The following is a 24,490-nucleotide window of genomic DNA, read 5'->3' on the forward strand; positions in this document are numbered from 1 at the left end:
TAGATAGAAAAATTTTGTCTAATTTAATTTCAGAAACTAAACATAATCAATTAATTTTTATTACATTTTATTGAACGAAGAATAAAAATAATAACAAATAATAAATAAATAAATAATAATAAATATTGAATGATGTGAAATGAATTAAATTAATTAAGTTAATCAAAAACAGATTTGAAAAGAATAGATTTATTTTTGTTTTGAAGTTTTCGTTGCCCAGTTAAAAATGGATCCGAGCTCAACAATAATCTGTTTAACAAATCTGTATTTGTTGCTACACGTGAGATTTTCCGAGTGTGATGTAGTCGATACATTTTTATATCCTTATTCCTAGACTCAGCAGCTTCTTCGGAGAGCTCACCAATGGATACTAAAGCATGTTTACTGACGTGAGGAGAATGACGTCTTTAAACTGCTGTTGTAGATCTTCATAAACTTTGTTAGCTTTATCAGGAAATTAGCCATTATTTAAGCACTACTTATCAAAAAATGAATGCGAGAGAGCATACTATGTGCCTATATGTATATTGTGCCTATAAATATGTTTATAGGCCAAGCGTTTAAAAAAATTAACAATAAGACTATAAGATAAATACATTGAGAAACAAGAAAACAAAACAAATAAAATCGCAAAGCATACACAAAAAAACAAAAAGATAGCATAAAACTTCCACGAAAAAACGGTAAAAAGTCAACTAGGCCGCCTTAGTTAAATGCATAGTTAAATGCCTTAGTTAAATCATAGCTAAGAATATTAAAACAATAAAAAATTTGTATACATACATATGTCTAAACTTAGGCAGAGAAGGGGGTCCCAACTTTTACTTTAGCTAAAGAAACACTATTAAGGTAACAATAACACAGACAATAACACTGGGAACAGTTAATTATTAAAACAAAACTACAGCACATATCGTAAACGCAGTTGTATTGCATAGTAAATACGTTTTTCAATATTCATTTTAAATTGCAATATTACTAGTCACTTATATAGAATTTTTTTATATTTTCAAATCGAGAGCTCACTCTGTAATAAATTCAACTGCACAGTCCACATGCATTTTTGGTCTCTCTTTTCGAGCTTTTCGTTATGTGCACGATTGGAATAAAGCAAAAACGAAATCACCGATTAATAACATATTCATTTCAGAAATAGTGAAGACACATTTGGAGGCAAAATTTAAACTTTGATTTTTTTCCTAATGGCCTATGAAACCGTCCATTGTGCAACCGTTGGTTCCGCACCAGCCGACTCCAGAGCGCCTCATGGGCCGATTTCCGCCAGGAATTCCTAGCCTTTTTCCTGCCTCCCCGGTACTTCGAGCAATTGAAAGACCAGATCAGGGACCGCAAACAAGCGGTGGGCGAACCGTTCAAGGATTTCGTCATGCACCACGCCGGATACGACGACGCCAAGGAGCTTAGCCGGATCTATGACAACACCCTCCCGGCGTACTAGCTGTACGTGCGAAGGCACGAGCTGAGAAGTCTGACGTAATTAACAATGTTGGCCACAGAGTTCAAGAGTATCCAGGAACGAAACGTACCGGCGACCCTCATCCCCCCTCGACAACCACCCAGGTACACGCGGCCAACGGCGCAACAAGTGCAAAATGAAAGCCGGACGAATCGGGCCCAATTCCGAAAACCTCACTGGAACACCTCGGAACCCGCAAGGAAGCCGCACCAGGCCAGCGCTCTAGCCTGTCGACGCTGCGAAGAAGCTGGACATGTTTCTCGCGACTGCACCAACCCATTGATCGTCTTCTGTTGGGAATGCGGCAAGCGCGGAACGCACACCGTGGGCTGTTGGCGCCGGACCCGACGGGAAACGACTCGCGTCCCCAGCTGACACGGGAACAGCCGGGCACGACGCCTCCTCAGACAACCAACTAAGAAACCCGCTAGAAGTACACGACGGCCGGATAATGGCGAGAGTGACCATCGGAGGACGGCGCGCGGAAGCCACGGTCGACACCGGGGCGTCCCGAAGTTTCATCAACGCCGACCTCGCCCGCAAACTCGGCCGCGACAACGACCTGCGAGCCGCATGCGTCCCGATACGCCTAGCCGACTGCTCAGCTCGCGAGATAACTCAGATCTTGCTAGCGCGCGTCAAACTAGACGAGCAAGAGGTACAGATGCCACTCTTGGTACTACCCAACATGGTAGAGCAAGCCATCATAGGGATGGATTTCCTGTGCGCCATTGAAACCACAATACAATGTGGCACCACGCGCCTCCATCTCCAAGGCTCCCAACGCCCCACCCCAAACACGCCGATGATCACCGCCAGCCAAGTACACGCCCCCGGACCCATGAACTCGAGACCTCCGCCGCCTCCACGACACGAGACAAGAGCACAAGGAACAAGGAACACAGAACCCACTGCCACGATGAGGCACACTAGCCCCAGGCCCACTCCAAGAAACCCAAAACTAAGCAAAGCAACGAAGAAAGCGAGCCGGTCTCCTGAGGGCACCGACGCGGTTCCACCAACGAAGGGAAAGGAACCCAGGACGCCCCTCCAGAAGACAACTCGGCCCCAGCAACGACAGCCGCCACGCAGCAGCCAGGCGCTCGAGGTACCACCTCCGACCGCCACCCTGGCCCACGAACGCGTCGACACCGCCCTCGATCGTACCCGACATCATGGAACGCCTCCCGGGCAACACCTCGTACGGCGCAGGCATGCGGACTAACACCACGCCTGGAGCCATGTCGGCGACCGTCATCGCCCAAGCTGGCCGTTGGTCAAACGCTACGATCGCCATCGAGACCCGCACGTTCGTACATCACGCTGAGCACAACGTCGCGCAAGCACCCCCAGGCCTCACACAAGCCCCCTACTCATGATCGAGGCACCCGCCGTCGTCGCCAGCATAAGCGAATACACTCGCGAAGTCGACACAACAATCCTCCCCGAGAACCCCGACCACACTTGCGACCCAGGAATCGACGACCCACCCGAGGACGATTCGGAACGAATCTCCGACCCATGGCCTCCCGACATCGCGCCGAAAATACGGGAATTTCTAGACGAGGAACTGCCAACACTCGCCGGCTTCCGAGGGACGACGGATCTAACGGAACACACCATCGTCATGAGGGACGACCAAAGACCTACGTAGTAATTCTGAGTCCGATAGGATCCTGAAAGCGCTATCCGGCGATTGCCTAAGCGTTCTCGGCGAAACTGGCTGACACGCCCCGTACGGTTCTCCGTGACCTCGATCGCTCCCGTCTGCGGGACTGCCTCCTCGACCCCATTGTCGGTCCGGAATTCGGAGTCCTGGCAAATTATAAATATTGCTGTAATTTCTGTAATTTCGACCCTGGAGTAGATTGAGATATGTACCCCAGCCAAGATCGCTTCCTTACAGATGGCGCCCGAGCAGGGACTTCGGGATTCCGTTATGTTTTGGGACATTAAGGGGAACAGTTGATCAGAAAAGTGAGTAGCCGAAGGCATCGGGACTGTACCACGCGCAAGCGCGGCCAGTCGGCATCATTAGGCAAAGAATAGCTGTATATGTAAGCTGTCAAACCGCACGTAAGGTCGCCCATTATTCACGTACAGCCGAAGCTGGCTTCCCTAACCTCCCTAGCAAAAGCGTCAGCACATGGCCGCCGCCCTACACGAGGAGGAGCCCGTCGCGGCGAGGCGGCAGAGAAAGAAAACCGGCAAAGATCGCTAGAAAGAGAGCGACACGTACGCGGCGAGCAGCGATTCGTGAGCTGCAGAAGCCGAGCAAGCATCGGAAACCTCCCGAAGACCGACCGTCCCGGCTATATATTTCGGACTCAGAGACAGAAACAGTCAGTATGTGCCCGGCATTCAAATTGAACGGTCAGCGTTCAGCCATCAACACGGGACGAGATTCAGCGCTTAAGTCAACGAACCCAGCACGACCAGGACCACAAGGACATCGATAGCAAAGAGTATGTGCCCGGCCTTCAAAGCGATCGGTCAGCGCCAAGCCATCAGCATGGGACGGGATTCAGAGCTTAAGTAAACGAACCCAGCACGACAAGGACAATTCCAAGGACAACGATCGCAAAGACGCTTAAGGCAACGAACCCAGAACGATCCGGTATTCAGTGCGTTACCTAAGGAAAGATCCTACCGGAGGGTCAATTCGGAATTCGGCCTCGGTGAAACCGGGACAGTGGTTGCGCAGCCGGATCTCGGCCTTCATCTCGGGGTGAGCATCCGACGGCGATCGAAAAACGGATCAAAGAGCTCGGAATGGTCTTCGACAGCGCGCCCAGCCTGAGAAACCCGAGGAACACGTCCCCGTCGCCGAGACCGAGTCACTGAGAGCCGAAGGAAGGGATCTGTGCGGAACAGCCCCCATCCATCATAATTCCCGAGTTCCCGCGCGTAGCTCAAGGTCCCGGGTACAGCGACTCTGGCAGGCTTGAAACCACGACCGAGCGACGACATGGTGACGATCACTACCAGCACCGTTTCCCCGAGGAAATCGGAACATCGCGACCTGAAGGGGAAGAAATTTCCTTCGCCGCCCTGGCCGATAAACTGCGCAATTGGGGCCTGAAGTTCGACGGACACTCGGATGCGCTGGCTTTCATCGAACGGTTGGAAGAAAGGGTGGACTCATACGGCGGAAGCACAGCACAACTGCCACGAGCCATCTCCGGGCTACTAACTGGCAAGGCAGAAGGATGGTTTAGGACGTTCCAGATGCAAGGAAAGCCATGGACCGAGTTTCAAAAAGAGTTTTTGGAGTTCTTCCTACCCCCGCGATACTTTCAGCGCTTGGAAGATACGATCCGCTCCAGTCACCAACGACCCCGAGAAGCCTTTCAGGACTACCTGATCGACCTCCGACTCATGATGCAACGAGCTCATTATACTCCAGACAGGGAGCTGGATAGGATCTACGAGAACCTCCGGCCGGAATACCAACTGTTCACCCGAGTGCGAGTGCTATTCTTTTGGGAGTGTGGCCGCCGCGGCATCCTGACGATCGACTGCTGTAGGCTATCCGAGTCGGGAAACGGGCCGAGTCTCCGCTCGTCAGGGAACCGATCGGAGACGTACCTCCAGGGCCCCCAGGAGTAACTCATCCCCTAAGTCTGGAAGGAGGCAGGATCGCCGCGCTAGTAGCTATCGAAGGAGTACCGCTGACAGCCATCCTCGACACGGGAGCATCGCGGTCGTTCATCAGTCAACGTATCGCCTAGGAATTAAGTACCGGAGGGAATGCGCGGAATATAAGGACTACCGTCCGCCTGGCGGACGGTACAGCAAAGGAGGTGACGCAAGCCGTGTCAGTCAAGGTACGTCTGGATCAACAGGAAACGCGGGTGATTCTATTAGTCCTACCCATGGTAGTGGACGACATCATACTGGGGCTCGATTTCCTTTGCGACATCCACCCAGCGGGCGATCCGGGAAACCAGCCCGATCCCCACGTCCTCCTCGACTCGTCCCCGCATGGTTACTTTTAGTGACGAATGTCCCCCGACTGCATCCGCTGCTCCTACCCGCTCGACCAATCCAACAGCGATCCACCGGACGAAGCCGACGCATCCGAACCCCGACCACGCCAGACCCAGCAATGTACCAGTGACAACGCACCAAAATCTCGAACACGCCAGACCCAGCAATGTACCAGTGACAACGCACCAGAATCTCGAACACGCCAGACCCAGCAATGTACCAGTGACAACGCATCTAAGCCTTGACCACGCCAGACCCAGCAATGTACCAGTGACAACGCACCAGAATCTCGAACACGCCAGACCCAGCGACGCCACCAGAACCAAACCCACGAATCGATACGACCACACCAGACTCATCAACGAAGCTACGACAGAGACGACTGCGACACCGCTGGACGCACCCAGGGCCAGTCCGTCTACTAGTCAGTCAGCGCCAGGTGACAACAGGATCAACGAAGATTCGACGGAGACGACTGCGACACCACTGGACACACCCAGGACCAGTCCGTCTGCCTCGAAAACCACCCAGAGTATCCCCATCTGGACAACACTTCTAAGCCTCGACCACGCCAGACCCAGCAGCAATACAAGGACAACGAATCTAAGCCTCGACCACGCCAGACCCAGCAGCAATACAAGGACAACGCATCTAAGCCCCGACCGAGACGGACCATCCACCTCCCGTCAAGCCCAGTGTAGGCGGGTCGGAGAGGCGACACCTCGCCAACAGGACTGGATGCCATGGGGCCAGCGAGTGGCAGCCATCTAAGGGTGGATCAACCAGCAGTACGCGACGAGGACGGATCCGGGGACCGACGCCGAAGAAGAAGTAGAGCCCGATGGACGCTTCGCAACTACAGGTGTCCGCTCGGCGCCCAGCCACAACGTTGCCGCCCTGAATCAACGTTTGTTCGGGAGTTACGGGGCCGCCATAGATGACGACAGCGCGACCACGGACAACGACGAGCACGAGACGATCCTACGCGACGCTCAAAGCCTCGCGTCCACGCTGCAGGATGAAGGGTACGGACACCCACTGGCTAGCTGAGACGACTGGGAATCGCCCCTTTGGGCCGACTGGAACCTAGCCGGCCGATGTCGGGCAGCAACGCCTCCAGCCGTACGAGACGAGGACGGATCCGGGGACGGCGATGGACCGCACTATTCGGACGTGTCAGACGCAAGCAATTCAGGAGAGGGAGTAGAACCCCCACACGATGTCGAAGGGTCCGATGTCAGGTACCTCATGAGCCTGGGCTTCGCGCCCCAAGGGAACCAGCAGTTGGCACCAGCTAACCCACCACGTCATCTGACCGTCCCGCCTCCCCTCGTAGCTGCCAACGCCGGACTACCCCCACAACTTCCGGATGAGGAAGGGAGGGACTTAGGCTCCGAAGAGAGCCTCCCGCTGGCGTACAGCGAGATGGCCGACCTGCTGCAGCTCCTCCGACTCCACCCTGGGGTAGCCGCGGTGCCGGACGACGCGGAATGGGCAGAAGCTCCTACCGATTGGCGCACCAACACGCCAGGGCAACAGTTGCCTCGGGACCTCATCGCCAGTATAACGGTGTACTTGCGCGACTGCACCCACCGACTGGGAGTCCGACAATTGGAGATCCACGACGGTCGCTGCTTCCGCATATAAATCTTCGAGCCCCCCGAAGTATGGAGGGGGTATGAGGGAGCGTACGCTTCACCCACATTTTTCGGCCCATCAGTTCCCCTTTACTTTCCCACTGGAGGGTCCCGAAACTACGTTCGCTTATTAGAATTAAGATTTTTTACCGTTCCTTATTTTCTAGTTTTAAGCATTGGCTTTTCAGTTTTAGGTTAAGGGGGAGGGGGGAAGGCCACGAAGGCTATACGTTGTTAATTTTGTATATTATACGGCCCGAGGGGTCTCTAAGCCCCATGTAACCTATTAACTGCATAAAAGGGGGGGGGGGGGGGGGGGGGGGGGGGGGGGGGGGGGGGGGGGGGGGGGGGGGGGGGGGGGGGGGGGGGGGCTCCTGTACTGACTACTGAGGAGAGGAAGCTGCCGGAAACTACAAGCGTGGGGGATTCACGGTAAGCGAGTCTCTAGTCGTGTACACGGGCTGCTAAGCGGTGCGATAGGTAGGGCAATGAGAGAATAAAGTGAAAAACAATGGATATAGGGAAACTGGATGTCCGGGGCTTCGCCTTCTCTGCACATCCTTACGCCTCTTGCCCCACCCACGTGGTGATCCGTATTCGTTACAGAAGTCCGTCGGTACCCCGCGTGACTCTCTCCAGTAGTTCGTAGCCCGGCAGGATCCCGAGGCCGCTGTCAGGCGATTGCCTAAGCGCTCTTGGTGACCCCTGTCGGCACTCCCGCATGATCCCCTCCCGTAGTTTGTAGCCCAGCAGGATCCCGAGGCCGCTATCCGGCGATTGCCTAGGCGTTCTCGGCGACACCTGTTGTATGATCCCTCCGTATGATTCCCTCCAGTAGTTCGTTACCCAACAGGATCCAAGGGCCGCTATCCGGTGATTGCCTAGGCGCCCTTGGGGATACCTGTTGGCGCTCCTGCGTGATCCCCCTCCCGTAGTTTGTAGCCCAGCAGGATCCCGAGGCCGCTGTCCGGCGATTGCCTAGGTGCTCTCGGTGACACCTGTTGGCGCCCCGTATGATCCCAATAGACCGACAGGGTCCCGTAAGTACTGTCCGGCGATAGCCTAGGCAATCTCGGTGATACTTGTCGGTATCTCCGCATAGCAAAGACCTTCTTAGTTATTCTTAGTCCGGCAGGGTCCCGAGAGCGCTATCCGGCGATAGCCTAGGCATTCTCGGTGATACTGTCGGTATCTCCGCATAGCAAAGACCTTCGTAGTAATTCTGAGTCCGATAGGATCCTGAAAGCGCTATCCGGCGATTGCCTAAGCGTTCTCGGCGAAACTGGCTGACACGCCCCGTACGGTTCTCCTTCACCTCGATCGCTCCCGTCTGCGGGACTGCCTCCCCGTCCCCATCGTCGGTCCGGAATTCGGAGTCCTGGCAAATTATAAATATTGCTGTAATTTCGACCCTGGAGTAGATTGAGATATGTACCCCAGCCAAGATCGCTTCCTTACAATCTCAATTTACACAAAAATGAAAATCGGAATGTTAAGTCCCCTACTCCGGCTGCGCAGTCGCCGGGGCATTAATCTGCTGGCATGGCACACGCGCCGGTGTTATGTTGAGCAGCGGCAGTTTCAAACGTTCCACGGCCCTATAGTTATTGTTGGGCTGTCTGCGCAAGTGTCTCTGTCAACGCTGCAACTCTCGTTTTCCGTTACGAGACGAGGCATGTGCTGCATTTGGTTCACATGGCAATGTTTAAGCTCGTTGACCAACTGTCGGGTCGAGAACCAAAAGCAGAGGGAGGGGTATCCGTGGGAATTCGCTGTTGACATGTTGAAATCACTTCGTCTCTTTATTTAATAACTGCTTAAATATATATTTCGAATAAAAATAATACACAGTCATCTTCTTTCGTCTATTTCTATACAATTCGGCATATTGCGCGATCACAGCACCAATATCCAGTCCTGCTGCGCTGCACGGTACCCTCCGAAATGAAAATAAATTACCACCAATCCAGGCACTGTACGTTTTTTGACTATTAATTGCATTTAAATTTGCAATTGTCGAATCTGTCCGTCACCCATGGTCCCAGGGCTGGGCGACCTATCGATCACCATCGACACCGATAGTATCGAGTTTGGAGCCGCGTCCGAATAAATACGGCTACATTAACTCACGAAACAAATACCAAAACCAACCACTTAAACGAAAATCCACAGCTTATAACTGTTTCCACTCGTTTTGTTTCTACATCCATCGAATACGCCCGAATGACAAATGCAAGGTGTTTTTTTCTTTTGGTATTTTTTCCTATAAGTTTCCACCACATAGGCAGAAGAAGAAATATAATTCCTTCTGCGTTCCTTCCGCAGTCAACAACCCCACTCTCAGTATACAGCCAAGGTTGTGGCCATCCGCGCCCACTTCCACAGGTTTTCTTTTTCTGCGTGTGAGTGCCGAATAAGCCAACAGGTCGCGAAGAGAGCAAACAACTTAAGTCGGTAACCTCTCCAAGTGTCAAAAGGCTACGCAGCTCTTCCGCCTCAGAAACGCCCACTTCGGTGACTCGCAAAGTGAAGTCACTAGGTACTCAAGGGCCCACCACAAGCTACGCTGGTGCGAAGACCAGATCGGTCCTGTTTCCGTCGCCGGTCACACTGAAGGTGCCAGCGATTACGCAAAGTAGTAAAAGCGGCTCTTGACACTCCCGCTCAATGGGTGAAGAGGGCAAGCAGGCTGAAGCGGACCTTCAATCGAAATTCGATGACTGCTTTACGGTGTACGAACAGTGCGTTGCAGCTCCAACAACCAGCAGTCCGTCATTCCGCACAGTCGGATTTGCACGGCGGCTGCAGACTCCCCATGCGACATAGAAGTTTTCGCTGGGGATTACGTCGGCTGGCTTACGTTCCGAGACCTTTTTACTGCGATCTACATACAAAATCCCAGGCTGTGTGCCGTGGAGAAGCTGGACCATTTGACATTGGGACAGCTTGCTGGTGACTCTTTGCGCCACCAAATTATCAAGGTTTACCCAGGATTTGTGGGATGATTCAAGCCATATAGCACCACCACGAAGGTCCGAGTGGTATTCAACGCATCCAGCCCGTCGACTGACGGCATCAGCTTGAATGACCTTCTGCATGCTGGCCCTGTCTTCCAGTCCGACTTAACCCTTCAGACCCTGAAGTCGCGCTACTACCGGTACATGTTTAATGCTGACATCACCAAGATGTATCGGCAGATTTGGGTAGATCCGAAGCACACCCCCTTTAAGCGAATATTGTTTCGTAACGAGATGGGAGAAGCAGAAAACAGTTACCTTCAGTCAATTGAGCTTCCTTTCTCGCCATCCGGGTGTTGCAACAGCTTGTAGACGATTCCCAGTCCCGATTCCCTGGAGCCAGTCAAATCATTCGGCCCAGTATGTATGTAGACGACTTTGTAGCAGGAGCAGACTCCACCACTGAGGCCGCACTGAGTTCTGCCTGGTTTCCACTAAGAAAATGGACGGCCAACAACAAGGACATTTTGACTAGCATTCCGAGTAACCATCTCGATTATATGTATGTGATTGTAATCTGTATGTGTGTGTGTGTATTCGTGTGTTTTTCCACGAAGACGATCTATTTGGCCGCACTGAGTTCTGCTTGGTTTCCACTAAGAAAATGGACGGCCAACAACAAGGACATTTTGACTAGCATTCCGAGTAACCATCTCGATTATATGTATGTGATTGTAATCTGTATGTGTGTGTGTATTCGTGTGTTTTTCCACGAAGACGATCTATTTGAAACCCACGTCTGATCTCACGACCGAGAAATTTCTTGCAGCCTTCGCTCGTTTCGTCGCTAGAAGAGGGTGTCCACAGTGCATTCATTCCGACAATGGCAAATTGCCGCAATTGCTCTTTCCCGTCGATAGTCTATCGATAGTTTTCAATACTGAAATAAGTTACAGAAATTTATTTAAAATTCAATTATTTGTTTTAATCAATACTTATATTATTTCTTTATAAGCCAAAAATTCTTATTACATTACATTACACCATTGCACACTTTTTTCACTGTGTATAGCGCTAACTAAAAAATATCGAACGCTATCGATAGTGACGAGCCACTATCGATGGTGTCTCGACAGTGCCAAACCATCGATAGGTCTCCACCTCTAGTTTAGAGCAGAGCTGAAACTGCACTGTTAAGCGGCTAACAGAACTCTGATGCGCTCTTACGTTCCGTGGCTCATAAGCGAGTTTTTAGTTACGTTTCTACCCCGCTACAAGCTGCCGTCGTGCACATACTCACTCCTACAAATTTGATATAAAACACGACAATACCTGATTTATAAAAACTTATTAGAACAACTATACCCTGAAGTCTTTTCTTTTGGATATTTTCCCACTCGTCGCTAGATACCAGCTCAACATGAAAAGGAAATTCTGTGTGTAAAACTGATTCTTCCCGCTTTCGCTATATTCATTGCTCGTATATTCCACCTTCTTCGGATATCTCAATTTATGAGCAACATTTGTCCGCTTTAATTGCTGTTTCTTCCTCGCTATCAGATAAAGATCATATGATAGTTCTTGGTGACTTTAACTTGCCAGGAACTGTTTGGTCTTCGTCAAACGATTCTAATAACCTAGTGCACATGTCATGACATGATTTTGTTGAAGGCTTGCGTGACCTGTCTCAATTCTTCATGTGAAAAAATCCTTGGGTAAATTTCTTGATCTGCGCTTTGTCTCGGATCAGACCATAGTGTTTAGCCCGAACGATAGATATAGGACTAACTGTATTAGATCGGTCGAGTAGGCTATCTCAATGTGTCCGCTGCTTTCGTAACGCCAAGTTTGCGAAGCTTAATTTTGACTTGTCCGCCTTGTACTTGTTCAGATGTTATAAAAGGCACAAACATTTTTATACCCGATACTCAAAAAAGTGGATGAAAGAAAATGGATGTGTGTAACGAAGCAATTAAATTTTGTATCCAGACTTCTGTTATATGTCACTGTTACAAGGGTATTTCAAAACTTCGGTCCGCCCTCACAAAGGACGAAAATCTGTTGCATGCCAAATTTTAAAGATACGAGAAAATCAAAAGCACAAAATCGTGGAGAATGACTATGTCTTCTAGACGGCAGAATCTGAACCAGATTGTTTCAATATTATAGCCAGAATGAAGAAAACAATTTCTCTATCTCTGTCTCTCTCTTACTCACGTTTTATTGTCGGCTTTGCTTGTCGCTTAAGATGAATTCCTAGATCTCAGAGCTGCAGCAACCAAACTTGGTATCCACACTCCTATGATATCACACCTGCAGAAGTGTACTTTCCCCCTTCCCCTTCCACCCCCACAAAGGACGAAAGTCTGTGGCATCCACAGATCTCATTCTATTAGAGCTAGAGCAAGCAGACTACCAAGTTTGGATACCAATCCACACTCCTGTTACATCTCACTGTTACAAGTTTATTTCAAAATTATCGGAACACAGAGATGGAGCCGGCGACATCAAAGGGATCGACAAACAAATGAGTGGAAAGCACGCCCAAAAAACGCCTCCACATATCAACGTCTCACAGAGATTATAAATTTCTTGTGAACGGGATCTTGGCGGATCGAGTTCGACTTCCCTGGCCAAGTCCATTTCGGGTACACCAACAGCCGGTGGACTACGCTACCGCCTGAGATCTACGCCAATCAATCATCTTCTTGGTTTCGCTTGTATGAATAACTCATTCTGGGTACCGACATTCCCACAAAAAGATCTAAAGAACCAAGAAAACGTAAAAATGTAATACATTTTCATGGATTTTTTATTGCAAAATTTTTGTTGGGACAAATCGTTTATTATTTAAACTTCTATGACTCCAGTTGAATAAACACCGTCCTTTTCACAAACCGTCCGAGCTATAATTGAAAATTTCTCTGTCAGATTTTGATGACGTCTTGAAGTGGCAGTTGTTATGTTCTTCATCGCTCGCTCAGAGGCCTGGAAAAACAAACAAAAAGAAAAAAAATACAAATTACACTTAGCTTAAAACTTGTCACGGGGGGCTTTTGGGGTCGCTGATTTCACTGAAAAACGGCTATCACGTTTTTCGTGCGAGGTTGTGGCAGATAAATTGGTATAGAAGCCAAACGACTCCGAAGCTCAGATTGAGCTTTTAGACTTATTTAGGAAATAGATAGTTGAGGAGCTGTGCGTGGTAGACGGAGCCGAAGCCGAGTCAGAGCCTGAGCAAGCCTCGGTAGCTCGAGGCGAGTAAGGAAAATCTCTTTGTATGCAGAGTTGCGTGTGGCAGACGTGGCGTACGCCGAGTCAGAACCCCTAGCCGTAGCAGCGGGGATACGTCTCGAAGCCTACGATTGACGAGGGCGCAGCTCTAAGTTTCCAGGTAACTTAGCGAATAAGCTAAATATTAAGATACTAATAAACATCAGCAATTACAAATCTGACCTAGGATTCCCCAAAATAAATAGGGGTATTGTACTCTGGTCAAGTGTTGGTGTTAGAAGAGAGCGAGGGACACAGCGTCGTCTGAAGGAGATGGGCTTAACGGCAAGGACACCTGACAAAACGTCACTTCTGAATAATCGAATTAAGAAAGCTAGCATAAATTGGTCTAAATAAAAATCAAATTGGGGTGAATCTGAGTGGTCACGAATCATATTCTCGGATGACACAAAATTAAATCCAATTGGACTCGATGGGTATCGCACAGTTCGCCGCAGAAGAGGAGAATGCTATTCCGAAAATTGCTGCATTGCCACCGTAAAGCATTCGCCTTATATTATGATGTGGAGATACATACCTAAATATAAAACTGAATCACTAATAATGACTAAAGATTTGGTGAATGCAAAAAAGTATGAAGAAATTATTCGCATTGGAATTGTGCCCAGTATGGAATCAGAGATAGAGAAAAAGATCTTATTTTTTAGGACGATTGTCATCGAGCGCACACTGTGATTCTTTAACGTTTTGCTACTTTTAAAATGGCATTAACTAGATTCGACTATTTTTTAACGACAGATTGAACTTTCGAAGGCGAAATCGGAAAATAAGTCCTTATATTGGCCAGGTAACAGCCTCGATCACAATCCGATAGGTAAAGTTTACCCCCCTGCCAAAATAAAAACGCGGAGCCAAAAACTATGGTTTAGCTAAAAGAAATTATAGAAGATGTTTGGTTTGAGGATATAACGGAAAAATATCTGAAGGCTAAACGATGTGTAGTAAAAGCCAAGGGGGATATTTTAAAATAATCAGGTTTGCTTTTCATTTCGTCAACGAAAATGTTTTCGTTTTGAAAAACGAATAAATCTTGCGGAATTTGAAAACGGGAGCCCCAATTTATGTGTATTCAAAAGTAAATCGGAAAACTTTTGTGAATATGACAGCAGGTTGTTATTGAATCCGTGCAAAAGCACAATTTTTAATTTTTGCCCTTCGAAACTTGGGTAGAATCTTGCCACCCTACCGGTCTAGGCTAAATCTTATTGACCTGCCGTCGTTGCACCATCGCAGAATATGCAATGGGACTGTTGACTCCCAAACTCTCTTGGGTCAGATTGACTTGGCCGTTCCATCTAGACCTACCCGTACTTTTAGGCCTATCCGTCTACCCATATGTAGGTCTAATTATGCTGATCATGAACCTTTTAGGGTTTTATGCCATAATTATAACTCCCTCTGTCAAACCCTATCCCCTGAACTGTCTCTTAAACTAATTGCATGCAATATTTATAATCATTTAAATTTATCTAACTTTTAACTTATCTTTTTCCGCCTTTAGTAACTAAGTACCATTATTAACAGATAATCGACTCCTGGGGCAACGAGACAACCTGCAGGATACTGCTGGATACTGGTTCAACTATAACGATGGTCGCCGAATCATTTATTCAACGAATCGGATTGCCGCGCACGCATGCTCATATACCAGTGGTTGGTCTAGGCGCAAACCCTGCTGGGGTTACTAGAGGTCGCGCCACATTCACGTTGCTCTCCCGCACAAGCTCAGCCTCAGTGGTGATCACAGGTCTGATTATGAACACTTTAACCTCCTCGATTCCAGCCCAGCGGATCGAGTCGAACACTCCGATGTGGGAAGAGATTCGTGATCTACCCTTAGCGGACCCTACATTTGGTACACCCACGCACTAGCACATCACGCTCACGAGGATCTGGACTCTTTAGATCGATCGATCATGGATTAGGAACAAGTTAAACCAAGTAACGTTACCACCGATGCTAGTGAGCACGCTGAGAAACACTTCGTTCATACGCACACCCGCAGAAACGATGGCGTGTACATCGTCCAACATCAGAGCAAGGATTCTGCTCCGCCGATGGGGTCCACACTGCCGCAAGCTCTAACTCTTGCTATTTCCAGTATTTCGTGTTGGTCCGACTCAGAAATTGGACTGCATTAGATCTCATCACCCCCACGGACTTGGAACACTTATGTTGGCAATCGCACAGCTGAGATTCTGGAAGCTTGCCCACGTAGCTGCTGGCAACACATTCGCACTGAGGACAATCCTTCGGACTTCTACCAAAGGATCTGGTAGAACATCAACTGTGGTGGAATGGACCACCGTGGCTTTCCCAATCACATCGCACTTGGCCACCTGCTAAGACAAAGTTCGCACTGTCGACTGAGGACGCTGAGCGGATGGAAGTAAAGGTCAAGCCCCAAGTTAATCTACACATTTCCGATGAAGGAAATGATCTTAATTGTATGATCAACGAGGCTTCCTCCTGGTCACATCTCTTGCGGACAATTAGCTATTGCTTTCGTTTTGTACATCGACTTCGTTGCAAGGACCGCCTGTCATCGTTTTTATCGTCATGGGAGCTTGAATATGCCCGCTCTAGGATAATAAAACATTTCCAGATGGAGTTCTTCCAAGTGGAGTACTAACAGCTGAGCACTGGACAAGCCCTTTCTCAAAAATCCAAGTTGATTCACTACACTCCATTTGTTGACGACCAAGGAATTCTGGGCGTAGGAGGACGCATTGAAAATTCGATGGCAACCTATGATGCAAAACATCCCACACTTCTTCCAAAGGAATTACCAGTCGCTGTTTTATTAGCTAGACACCAGCACGTCACATCCTTACACGCTGGAGTCGAATTTATGTTCCACACGTTGAGACAGAAGTACTGGATCCTTGGAGCCCGTAACATAGTCCGCAAAATTGTATTCAACTGCAAGATATGTTTCCTCCAGCGCAAAGGAAGGAGCACACAACTCATGGCTGATCTTCCCGCCTTTCGCGTTCAGCCCACCCGCTGCTTTCTACATTTTGGATTGGATTACGCTGGACCAGTTACCATCAAGACATCAGCAGGTCGGATACCGAAGTTTGGCAAAGCTTGGTTTGCCATCTTTGCTTGTCTGTCCACCAAAGCAATTCATATCGAGCTCGTCAGTGATTTGACGACTCCTGCATTTATCGCCGCCTTCAAACGGTTTTGGTATCGACGTGGCCCCATATCCGATTTGTACTCAGACAATGGCACAACATTCCATGGAGCCAGAAAGGAACTAACGGATAGCTGTATCTCAAAGTCAGGACGAGGAAATTGCTAATTTTCTGACGAGTCAGGGAATCAACTGGCACCTTATTCCGCCGTCTGCCCCGCATTTTGGAGGTCTTTGGGAGACAGGCGAACGATCTATCAAACTCCACCTTCGCCGAGTAATTGGTAGCAGTGCGTTGACTTTCGACGATCACAGCTTGGATCCCCTTACCCCCGCTCATTTTCTTACAGGTCAACCTCACATGTCGGTGCCGGAGCCGTCCTTGTTAGACGTCAACATTAACAGACTGCAGCGTTGGAGACAACTGCAAGCCAAGGTTCAAGGATTCTGGAAACGTTGGAGTCTGGAATACCTTACTTCCTTGCAACCTCGCACGAAATGGCAGCAGGAGTCCACCGACATAACCGTGGACACTCTTGTGGTACTGAAGGAGCCGAATCAACCGCCTAGCAAGTGGCTGCTTGGGCGAATCACCGAAGTTCATCCTGGCCAAGACGAGAGGGTTCGAGTGGTCACCGTCAAAACAGGCCGAGGAGTTTAGAAGAGACCTATTACCAAACTTGTTGTGCTTCCCTTGTTCTGAACAGTCGTTCAGGGGGGCCGGTATGTTGAGAAATGAGCCTCGTAGTTTTTAGTTCAATGTTCATGTATATTACAACTGCCCTATTCATACACTCATGAGTGTATTGCACCGCTTAGGTAACTATTTTTACGCGCATAGCTGTGTTGTTATTGCTCGTGTCTAAAACATAGCTGTAATGTTCTCACACGTATAGCTAAAGCCCGCAGCTGCACACGCATACAACGATGTGTACCGTTTTGCATTGGACCGTCGCATCGCCTGATCTTTCAATTCCCTTTTGGCTCGACTTCTTTTGTGGAGTGGAAGTTAGTCGAAATTTCTAGATGAACCCAACCGCACGCATAGTTTATACCGCCGCATCATAGACACCCCCCGCTATTCATATACATGTGTAACATAACCACCCATATTAAATAACCAATATATGAAAATAAATAAGCTCAATATATTAAAAGATTATACAGTCCACTAATTCATAACCAGTAGATTTGAAAACGATCTGCATATTTTAATTTTTTTTGCATATTTGCATGAAATGCATAAGCCAAAATATGCAAAATATGCAAAGTATATGCAAATTATGCAAAACATATGCAAAAAATGCAACAATATGCAACTATGCAACATATGTAAATATGTTAATCAAATCAAACAAAATTTAAAAGCGATTTAGAAGGTAGTATAGGTTTTGAAATTTTATTTTCTGCTATTAAACTAGATACTTAAAACATACGATATAATAAAGGCTTAAAGTTTATTAGAAATAATTTGTATTGCAGTAAACAACTAACATTTTCTCTAAATTATTTATTAAGAGGCTCTGACGTTTCTCTCCAAAAATCATTTTGTACGCGGAAAAGCTTCTTTCAACGTCACAGGAAGTAATTGGAGCAAATTTATATTTTATTATATTTTGATTTGCGACTGGTTCGATTCCAGACAGATCTTCAGCATTTAGAGTTAATATACTATTTATTTTTGAAATGATTTTAAAATCAGGATTTCTTTTCAAAATTGCTTCAAATTTCTTTTTTAAATCCATTCAAAAATCACCAGTTATGTTATAGACAATATTTTCAGCTTCCTTGAATAAGTCCATTGAATTTTCTAATGGTAGCGCCTTCGTATCCAATGCTCTTATTATTTCGGCAACTCTCTCGAAGTGGGATTTTATATATATGAATTCTTGATGTAGTTGTGGGTTTTCTACCAGCTCCTTCGCCAGCTTAATGGAATCAGCATGTTCTGGGTTCAGTGTTTCAAGGACCTAAAATAAAAATTTAGAATCTTTTTATTTACCAAACTAAAATTTTTTTTTGTTGACAAACATAGTACCTCTTTTATTTTTATCTACATAAAATGATGCCGCCTTCAACCATGTACCCCATCTGGTTATGATCGGTTCTGATGGTAACTCCTTATTGAGTATTTGTTTGTAGCGTTGTACTCTGAGTGGAGCTATTATGCAAATTTTTTCACACAAGATATAAACGTATAAACAACATGTATGAGATTCGGATACAAAACTTTTAAAGTTTTACCAGCTTTTGTCATATATGCCGCAGCATCAGTTAAGAGTAAGAAAACTTTTAACTCATTCCCGTGAGGCCACAATATACGAATGCTGTCGTTCATTAATCCAGAAACAGTTGCATTATTTACTTTTTCCAACTGTTTACAGGACAATAAAAATGAGGATGAAGATTCCTTTTCGCTTAATGTTCCTATAATCAAATTTGCGACATATCGCCCTTGCTTATCCGTAGTTTCGTCCACTGATATCCAAACGTTTTCGTCTTTTATACTTTCGCGAATTTTTTGGATAGATTGTTGGTAGGATTTATCCAAGTAACTCTTTCTGAGAGTACTCTCATCAGGAATTTGTTGCCCGGTGTATTTTTTCAGAAAATTATTAAAGTTACCATTACTAAGCACATTCCATGGTATATTTGCCGCAATCAACGCTGTACAAAGATCCATTTTAAATTCTTCGTTTGAATTATCTGAAAGGCTGCTTGACGTGTTGCTGGAAGTAGGCGCATTTTCGTTGGATGCTTTGGACCTTCAGTGAAGTACAGTAGCAATATGCTGCTGCAATTGAAATTTTTTTCGCAAGGAATCTAAAACATTAAAAGTGTTAGAACGTACGCAAAAGACTGAATATTGAAAATTCACCTTTTTGTCACAAGTAGCACAAATTATATCATTTCGAACAATTTTTAAACACTTTTCGGAAAGGCTGTTAAACCACTTTCCTAACAAATTTCTTTTATACCTGTTGATTTTCGGCATTTCACTACACTTCACTTCAAAGACTGTAGAAAAGTAAAGCAAACGCGCAAATCAATAGCCTAAAATAACGCCAGAGATCAAACTGATAAGAACAGTAACAGTACAGTAAGAGAAAGTAGTATTGCTTCAATATTTCGATGAAATTCGTGTGCATATATTTTGCATATGCTGCATATATTTGGCATATTTTGTTTGCATATATTTTGCATATGTTTTGCATATTTTCGATATGCATTCAAATTCGTTATATTTGAATGATCAAACGTCTAAATAAAAATTTTGGTAACAATCTGATGAAAATATGCAAATATGCCAAATCCGAGGTATAGCTATCAACTACCAATTTAAAAGTGGTTGATCCGTGCCTCAGACAAAGGCATAGTTTGTCAACGAAAGGCAGCTATCAGAGACAGGTTCACAGTCGAAATGTCATCAATAATAAACATTCCCATGCAAGGCTCTGGCAACACCAATAGTGTTGTTAGAAGATTGTTACGGGTGGAAGGTTTTTTGAAAATTCACAATTGTCTGCTCAATTTACCGAAGTAAGCCATGATCTAATAAAGAGACTCGCGAATACGCATTGGAAACCGCACAGATTTGTACACAAAATATCAATTTATGGAGCCGTTATAATAGCAAGTACCACTTCCGATGGGCATGATGTCGGAAGAAGCCTTGGAAGCAAGCAACAAAAGTTTACGCAATTTTCGGCTTAAGCATACTCGAACAAATTTGCGATTAAATAAAGTGGAGGATGTAATGAACTCGTTCTTAGTTTCTTCAGATCCAGTAATAACAAGCTTATGCAAAAGGTCAATAAATAACTGCACCAAAGCATTTTTATTTGACAAGGAAGCCGTAAGAATCAGATGAATACGATTCGAATTCGAAATTCTCAAAAATCTTTTGTACAAAATTAGAAGAATGATGTTTCTTGAAGGATTCATAATATAATTATAGTTGTATAATAATTCATAATTCTCCTTCTTTTTTTTTGAGTTATTAATTTAGTTACGTTAGATCAGGCAAATCACCCACTGTGGTGCGTGGCAAAATTTTGAATCAAACTTGATTCAGTGTAATATGTATCATAGGAGTCGGAATTGATTGCATTGAATTAAATGGAATTGCTCCAGCTCTTCTTGTTTCTGAGATCTAGGCGCTCATCGGGACGGACGGACGGACAGAACTCGGCTATTAACACTGATCAAGAATATATGTAAATACTGTATCCACTGCCACTACAAATCTAAATACTCTTCAAGTGGAGGGTATACAAATACTTTTTGGATATGAAAAATTAAATTTGAACATTTTTTGGAAGCAAATATGTGTGAATCGGAAAATGTACGGTAAGCTTCTAGACATCGTAGTACCTCGTTCCCGTGCAGACTACAGTTTGGAAGTCTTTTATTTTATAAAAATATCTTTAGTCGTTCCGAAGTTATTAATTCAAAAGTTAAACTTTTGCAGCTTAGAATATATGAAACCTTTGCTAGTACCTCAGGAATAGTAGGAATTGTATGAAAGTAAGAACAGAGAAAGACACGAAGCGGGTTTGTCGTGTCGGCTGTATAGAGCAGTCATCGTACACGCGAGAGAACAGAAAATTCATAATCATAGAGAATCGCCACTTCTACCATATTGTGGAATTGGGATCTCTATAAGAATAAGCAGAATAAGCAAACTATTTCCCGTCGCTCAATGACCTCCTGAGCCGCCAATGTGAGCCACGTGGCTAACTCAATCACCATTGTGATTGACTGAGTATTGGTTATATGAATACAGTCAAGGTCCTTTGACAAGACTCACAACATTCTAGCTCGTTTTTATTTTTTCTGTTTATTTCATTTTATGTCATATCCACTTACCTGTATGGTTAAAGCTTTAGTCAAGTAAACTTCATGCTGTGCAGTTGGAAGATTTAGATTTAAAGCTCGAGATGATCGTGATTGTGTGACAACCATAGAGTATATATCTATAGCTGCGTTTGCCAGTCGGTTTAATATAAATTGCTCGTTTACTATATTTTTATTGTAGCGTAATAATAGCACTTCAACTGATTGACCGAAAAGGTCTATACATTCTTCAGTTTTCTTGGCATAGGGCTGAAGCTCAGGAGCTACGTGAGAACTTAAATCACAGCCACCTAGACCAACTTTAGATGCAGCACGCTTTGAAGCTTCTTTAAATATTAAGCCCAAATTAGCTGATGGATTCTTAAAAGCACTTTGCAGTTCTTTCAAATGTGATCCTGCGTATTGAATTCCGGTCAGTGCTATAAACAAACGAAGAATGTCATTTGTGCCTTCAAAAATCCGGAAAATGCGTAAATCTCGTAAAACTCGTTCAAGTCCAGCTTCCACCATGAATCCCATACCTCCCAGAATTTGAATAGCCTCGTCGCAAACGTACCAGGCGCTTTCACTTGCATATATTTTTGATATAGCGGCTTCTAAATGGTAGTCTTGACTCCCATTGTCCATGTTTTGCGATATAGTAAATGCCATAGATTCTGTGGCATATTGAAGTATGCTCATTTGTGCTAATTTTTCTTGAATAGATCCATAGTTCTTAAGTTTTTGTCCAAATTGGACACGGTTGTTAGCATGAGAAGTGGCAATTTCAATGCATTTCTTCATCGTTCCGGAGAGCGTTGCTCCCATTCCAAAGCGACCATTATTTAAAATATTCATAGCAACCTTAAATCCGTCCCCTTCCTTTCCAAGAATATTTTCAATAGGTATTTTTACGTCCTCAAAGTAAACTTCCGCAGTGTTTGATGCTTTAATTCCCATTTTTTTTTCTGGTGGACCATTTGTAACTCCTCCAAAGGATCGTTCCACAATAAACGCAGTTACCTAATTTTAAAAACAATACAAGGTTGAGTTCAATGTTACAAACTGTTACAAAAATATTTAAAAACAATCAAATCTAGTTTCGGGGGTTAAAAATTGTACACAAAAGTCAATCCAAAACCGAAAAATGTAACCACTACTATATATCAAGGACCGTAATCATTATAAACTATATTTTGAAAATAACACAATAAATTCGAAATTTTAATTTTAAGTGAACACTAACACTAGGCAACAAAAATCAAACTTTTGTTTACTCCACGAACCAAACCGAATTTTTCTGATAGATCTGGGGGTTTACAAATTAATTAATTGTGTTGATTTTTCTAAACAAGGTTTTTTTTTAAATTTTCAAAAATGTTGCGTATTATATAGTGCTTCCTTTTTCATCTTTCAGAAAAAGTTGATAAAAATTATTTCTTGTGTTTTCATATTTTATTTGATTATGGGCCTTTCCGCGGGTCGCGGTACGCTTTTTCAGTACAAACAAGTTTTTTTATTTTGGCTTAATTTAGTAAAATGCAGAAATCTGCGAAACATAACATATTCTAAAGTGACCAATCATCTTTCTTATGGGAAAAAATATAAAAATACCAAAAATTCGGTATTTTTGGTATAAGAGAAATTTGGCTTATTTGAATACGTTTTCAAATCAAAGTTAATCAAATTGAATGCCAATTGGTTAAATTAGTTATTCAGTTTACAACCTAATATCGGGACACAGGTATATGCAACTGGGTTTCATTTAGCTTTTAATTATTTGGTTGTTGGTGAACTTTTCAACGGAAATGCCATTCTGGCAAACAAAAACAGCTGCCCTCATTGCTTCGAAAATATACACCGTGATAAAAATTTATTTTTTCAATTGCTTATTTTGAAGCAATACGACTGCAGAAAGTGCGCGATTTAAGAAGATCAAGACATCTTGTATGCAACACTTCTGTATTTAACATGCCTGACGAGCTGTGAGTAACAGCATGAATGTATTTCTTGCCAACGTTCCGACAACCAAATCAGACTGCGTTAACTGTTTTCACGAAAACGAAAAGTGTTGTTGCCCTGACCAATTATTGTCGAGGTTGGTTTAAGAAAAAGTTTTTTGTGAAAGCACAAGCTAAATTTCCCTGGTAATGGTGTCAAATGTTAATGCATCAATAAGTCTTCTATTTTTGTTTCCCTTTTGCAATTAAGATTAGTTAAGATTAGTATAAAAAGCTGTTTACTTTTAATTTCAAAATCTTGCGAAATGTAAAAACGGGAGCACCAACTTATGTGATTTCAAAAGTAAATCGACAAAATTTTGTGAAATTGTTAACCGAGAAATAGAACATGAAATCTGTTGAGTATTTCAAAAATACCCTCTTACGAAAATTAATCAAAACATGTCGGATGACAAAAAGATATGTAATAATAATATTTAACAGAACATTGTTGACGGCCTTTTTATATAAGCTGACATAAGGAATGTGGATTGTCGAAAGACGAAATATGCAATTTGTTGAGCGTAATGAACAATTAAACTTATGTAAAATTAATTATTTCTTAAATAGACATGAAAACGCAGCGCGCCCTTGACATGAAGCTTCATGTAATCTCAATGAGATTTTTTTGCTTTGAAATGTTTTGTTAATTTTATAATAAATTTTTCCGAACTGTTACAAAAGTGTTTCTTATTCATAAGATTAAAAAAAGTAAGATTTTAAAATAAAACATATTTACCTTGTCTTTTTTTTCACCTGTTTTTAAATCCACGAGTTCAGTCTGCGCGAAAACAGTCATAATATCAGCTATTCCACCATTGGATATCCAGATTTTGGAACCGTTTAGCACATAGTATTTTTTATCGTCACTTTTTACTGCACGGGATCGAATTGATCCTGCGTCCGAGCCGGAAGATGGCTCAGTGAGTGCAAATGCAGCGTAGACATGTTCGGTGGATACTTTTGGTAAGTATTTTTCCTTTTGTTCAGGTGTTCCATACAAAAGTATTCCTTTGAATCCGATACTTTGGTGTGCGCCGATCGTTATTCCAAGTCCTAAATCGTTGGCACCAACTATTTCACAAAGTCTTCCATATTGCGTATTATTCAGACCCAAACCACCAAAATTCGGGGGCTATGTTATAAAGAAAAATAACATT

General features: G+C 44.8%; 1 protein-coding gene and 1 long non-coding RNA gene across 6 annotated transcripts in view; both read right to left on the reverse strand.

Annotated features, from left to right (window-relative positions):
- Positions 1-12,844: 12,844 nt before the first annotated feature.
- LOC117188910 (very long-chain specific acyl-CoA dehydrogenase, mitochondrial) overlaps positions 12,845-24,490 on the reverse strand; it is a 29,316-nt gene continuing 17,670 nt past the window's right edge. For 2 of the 3 annotated variants that reach the window (XM_033393485.1, XM_033393486.1), the window contains 3 exons: positions 24,070-24,465; positions 21,364-22,353; positions 12,856-13,049 (listed from right to left, as the gene is read on the reverse strand). In XM_033393485.1, coding sequence (XP_033249376.1) covers positions 12,912-13,049; positions 21,364-22,353; positions 24,070-24,465 — 1,524 coding nt within the window. In that variant the 3' untranslated portion in view covers positions 12,856-12,911. Of the gene's footprint in view, positions 13,050-21,363; positions 22,354-24,069; positions 24,466-24,490 lie in introns of all 3 variants that reach the window. The other variant, XM_033393487.1, reaches the window with a different exon arrangement.
- On the reverse strand, positions 17,880-21,356 carry LOC117188913. Of its 3 annotated transcripts, none has more exons than XR_004472957.1 (3): positions 19,373-21,356; positions 18,533-19,317; positions 17,880-18,464 (listed from the first exon to the last, which is right to left on the reverse strand). It is a non-coding gene; the product is annotated as an uncharacterized LOC117188913 (long non-coding RNA). The 3 variants fall into 3 exon arrangements; XR_004472956.1 differs by having other exon boundaries at positions 18,533-18,655; positions 18,739-21,356; XR_004472955.1 differs by having other exon boundaries at positions 18,533-21,356.

The sequence above is a fragment of the Drosophila miranda genome, chromosome 4 (assembly GCF_003369915.1).
Source record: "Drosophila miranda strain MSH22 chromosome 4, D.miranda_PacBio2.1, whole genome shotgun sequence".
Taxonomy (NCBI): domain Eukaryota; kingdom Metazoa; phylum Arthropoda; class Insecta; order Diptera; family Drosophilidae; genus Drosophila; species Drosophila miranda.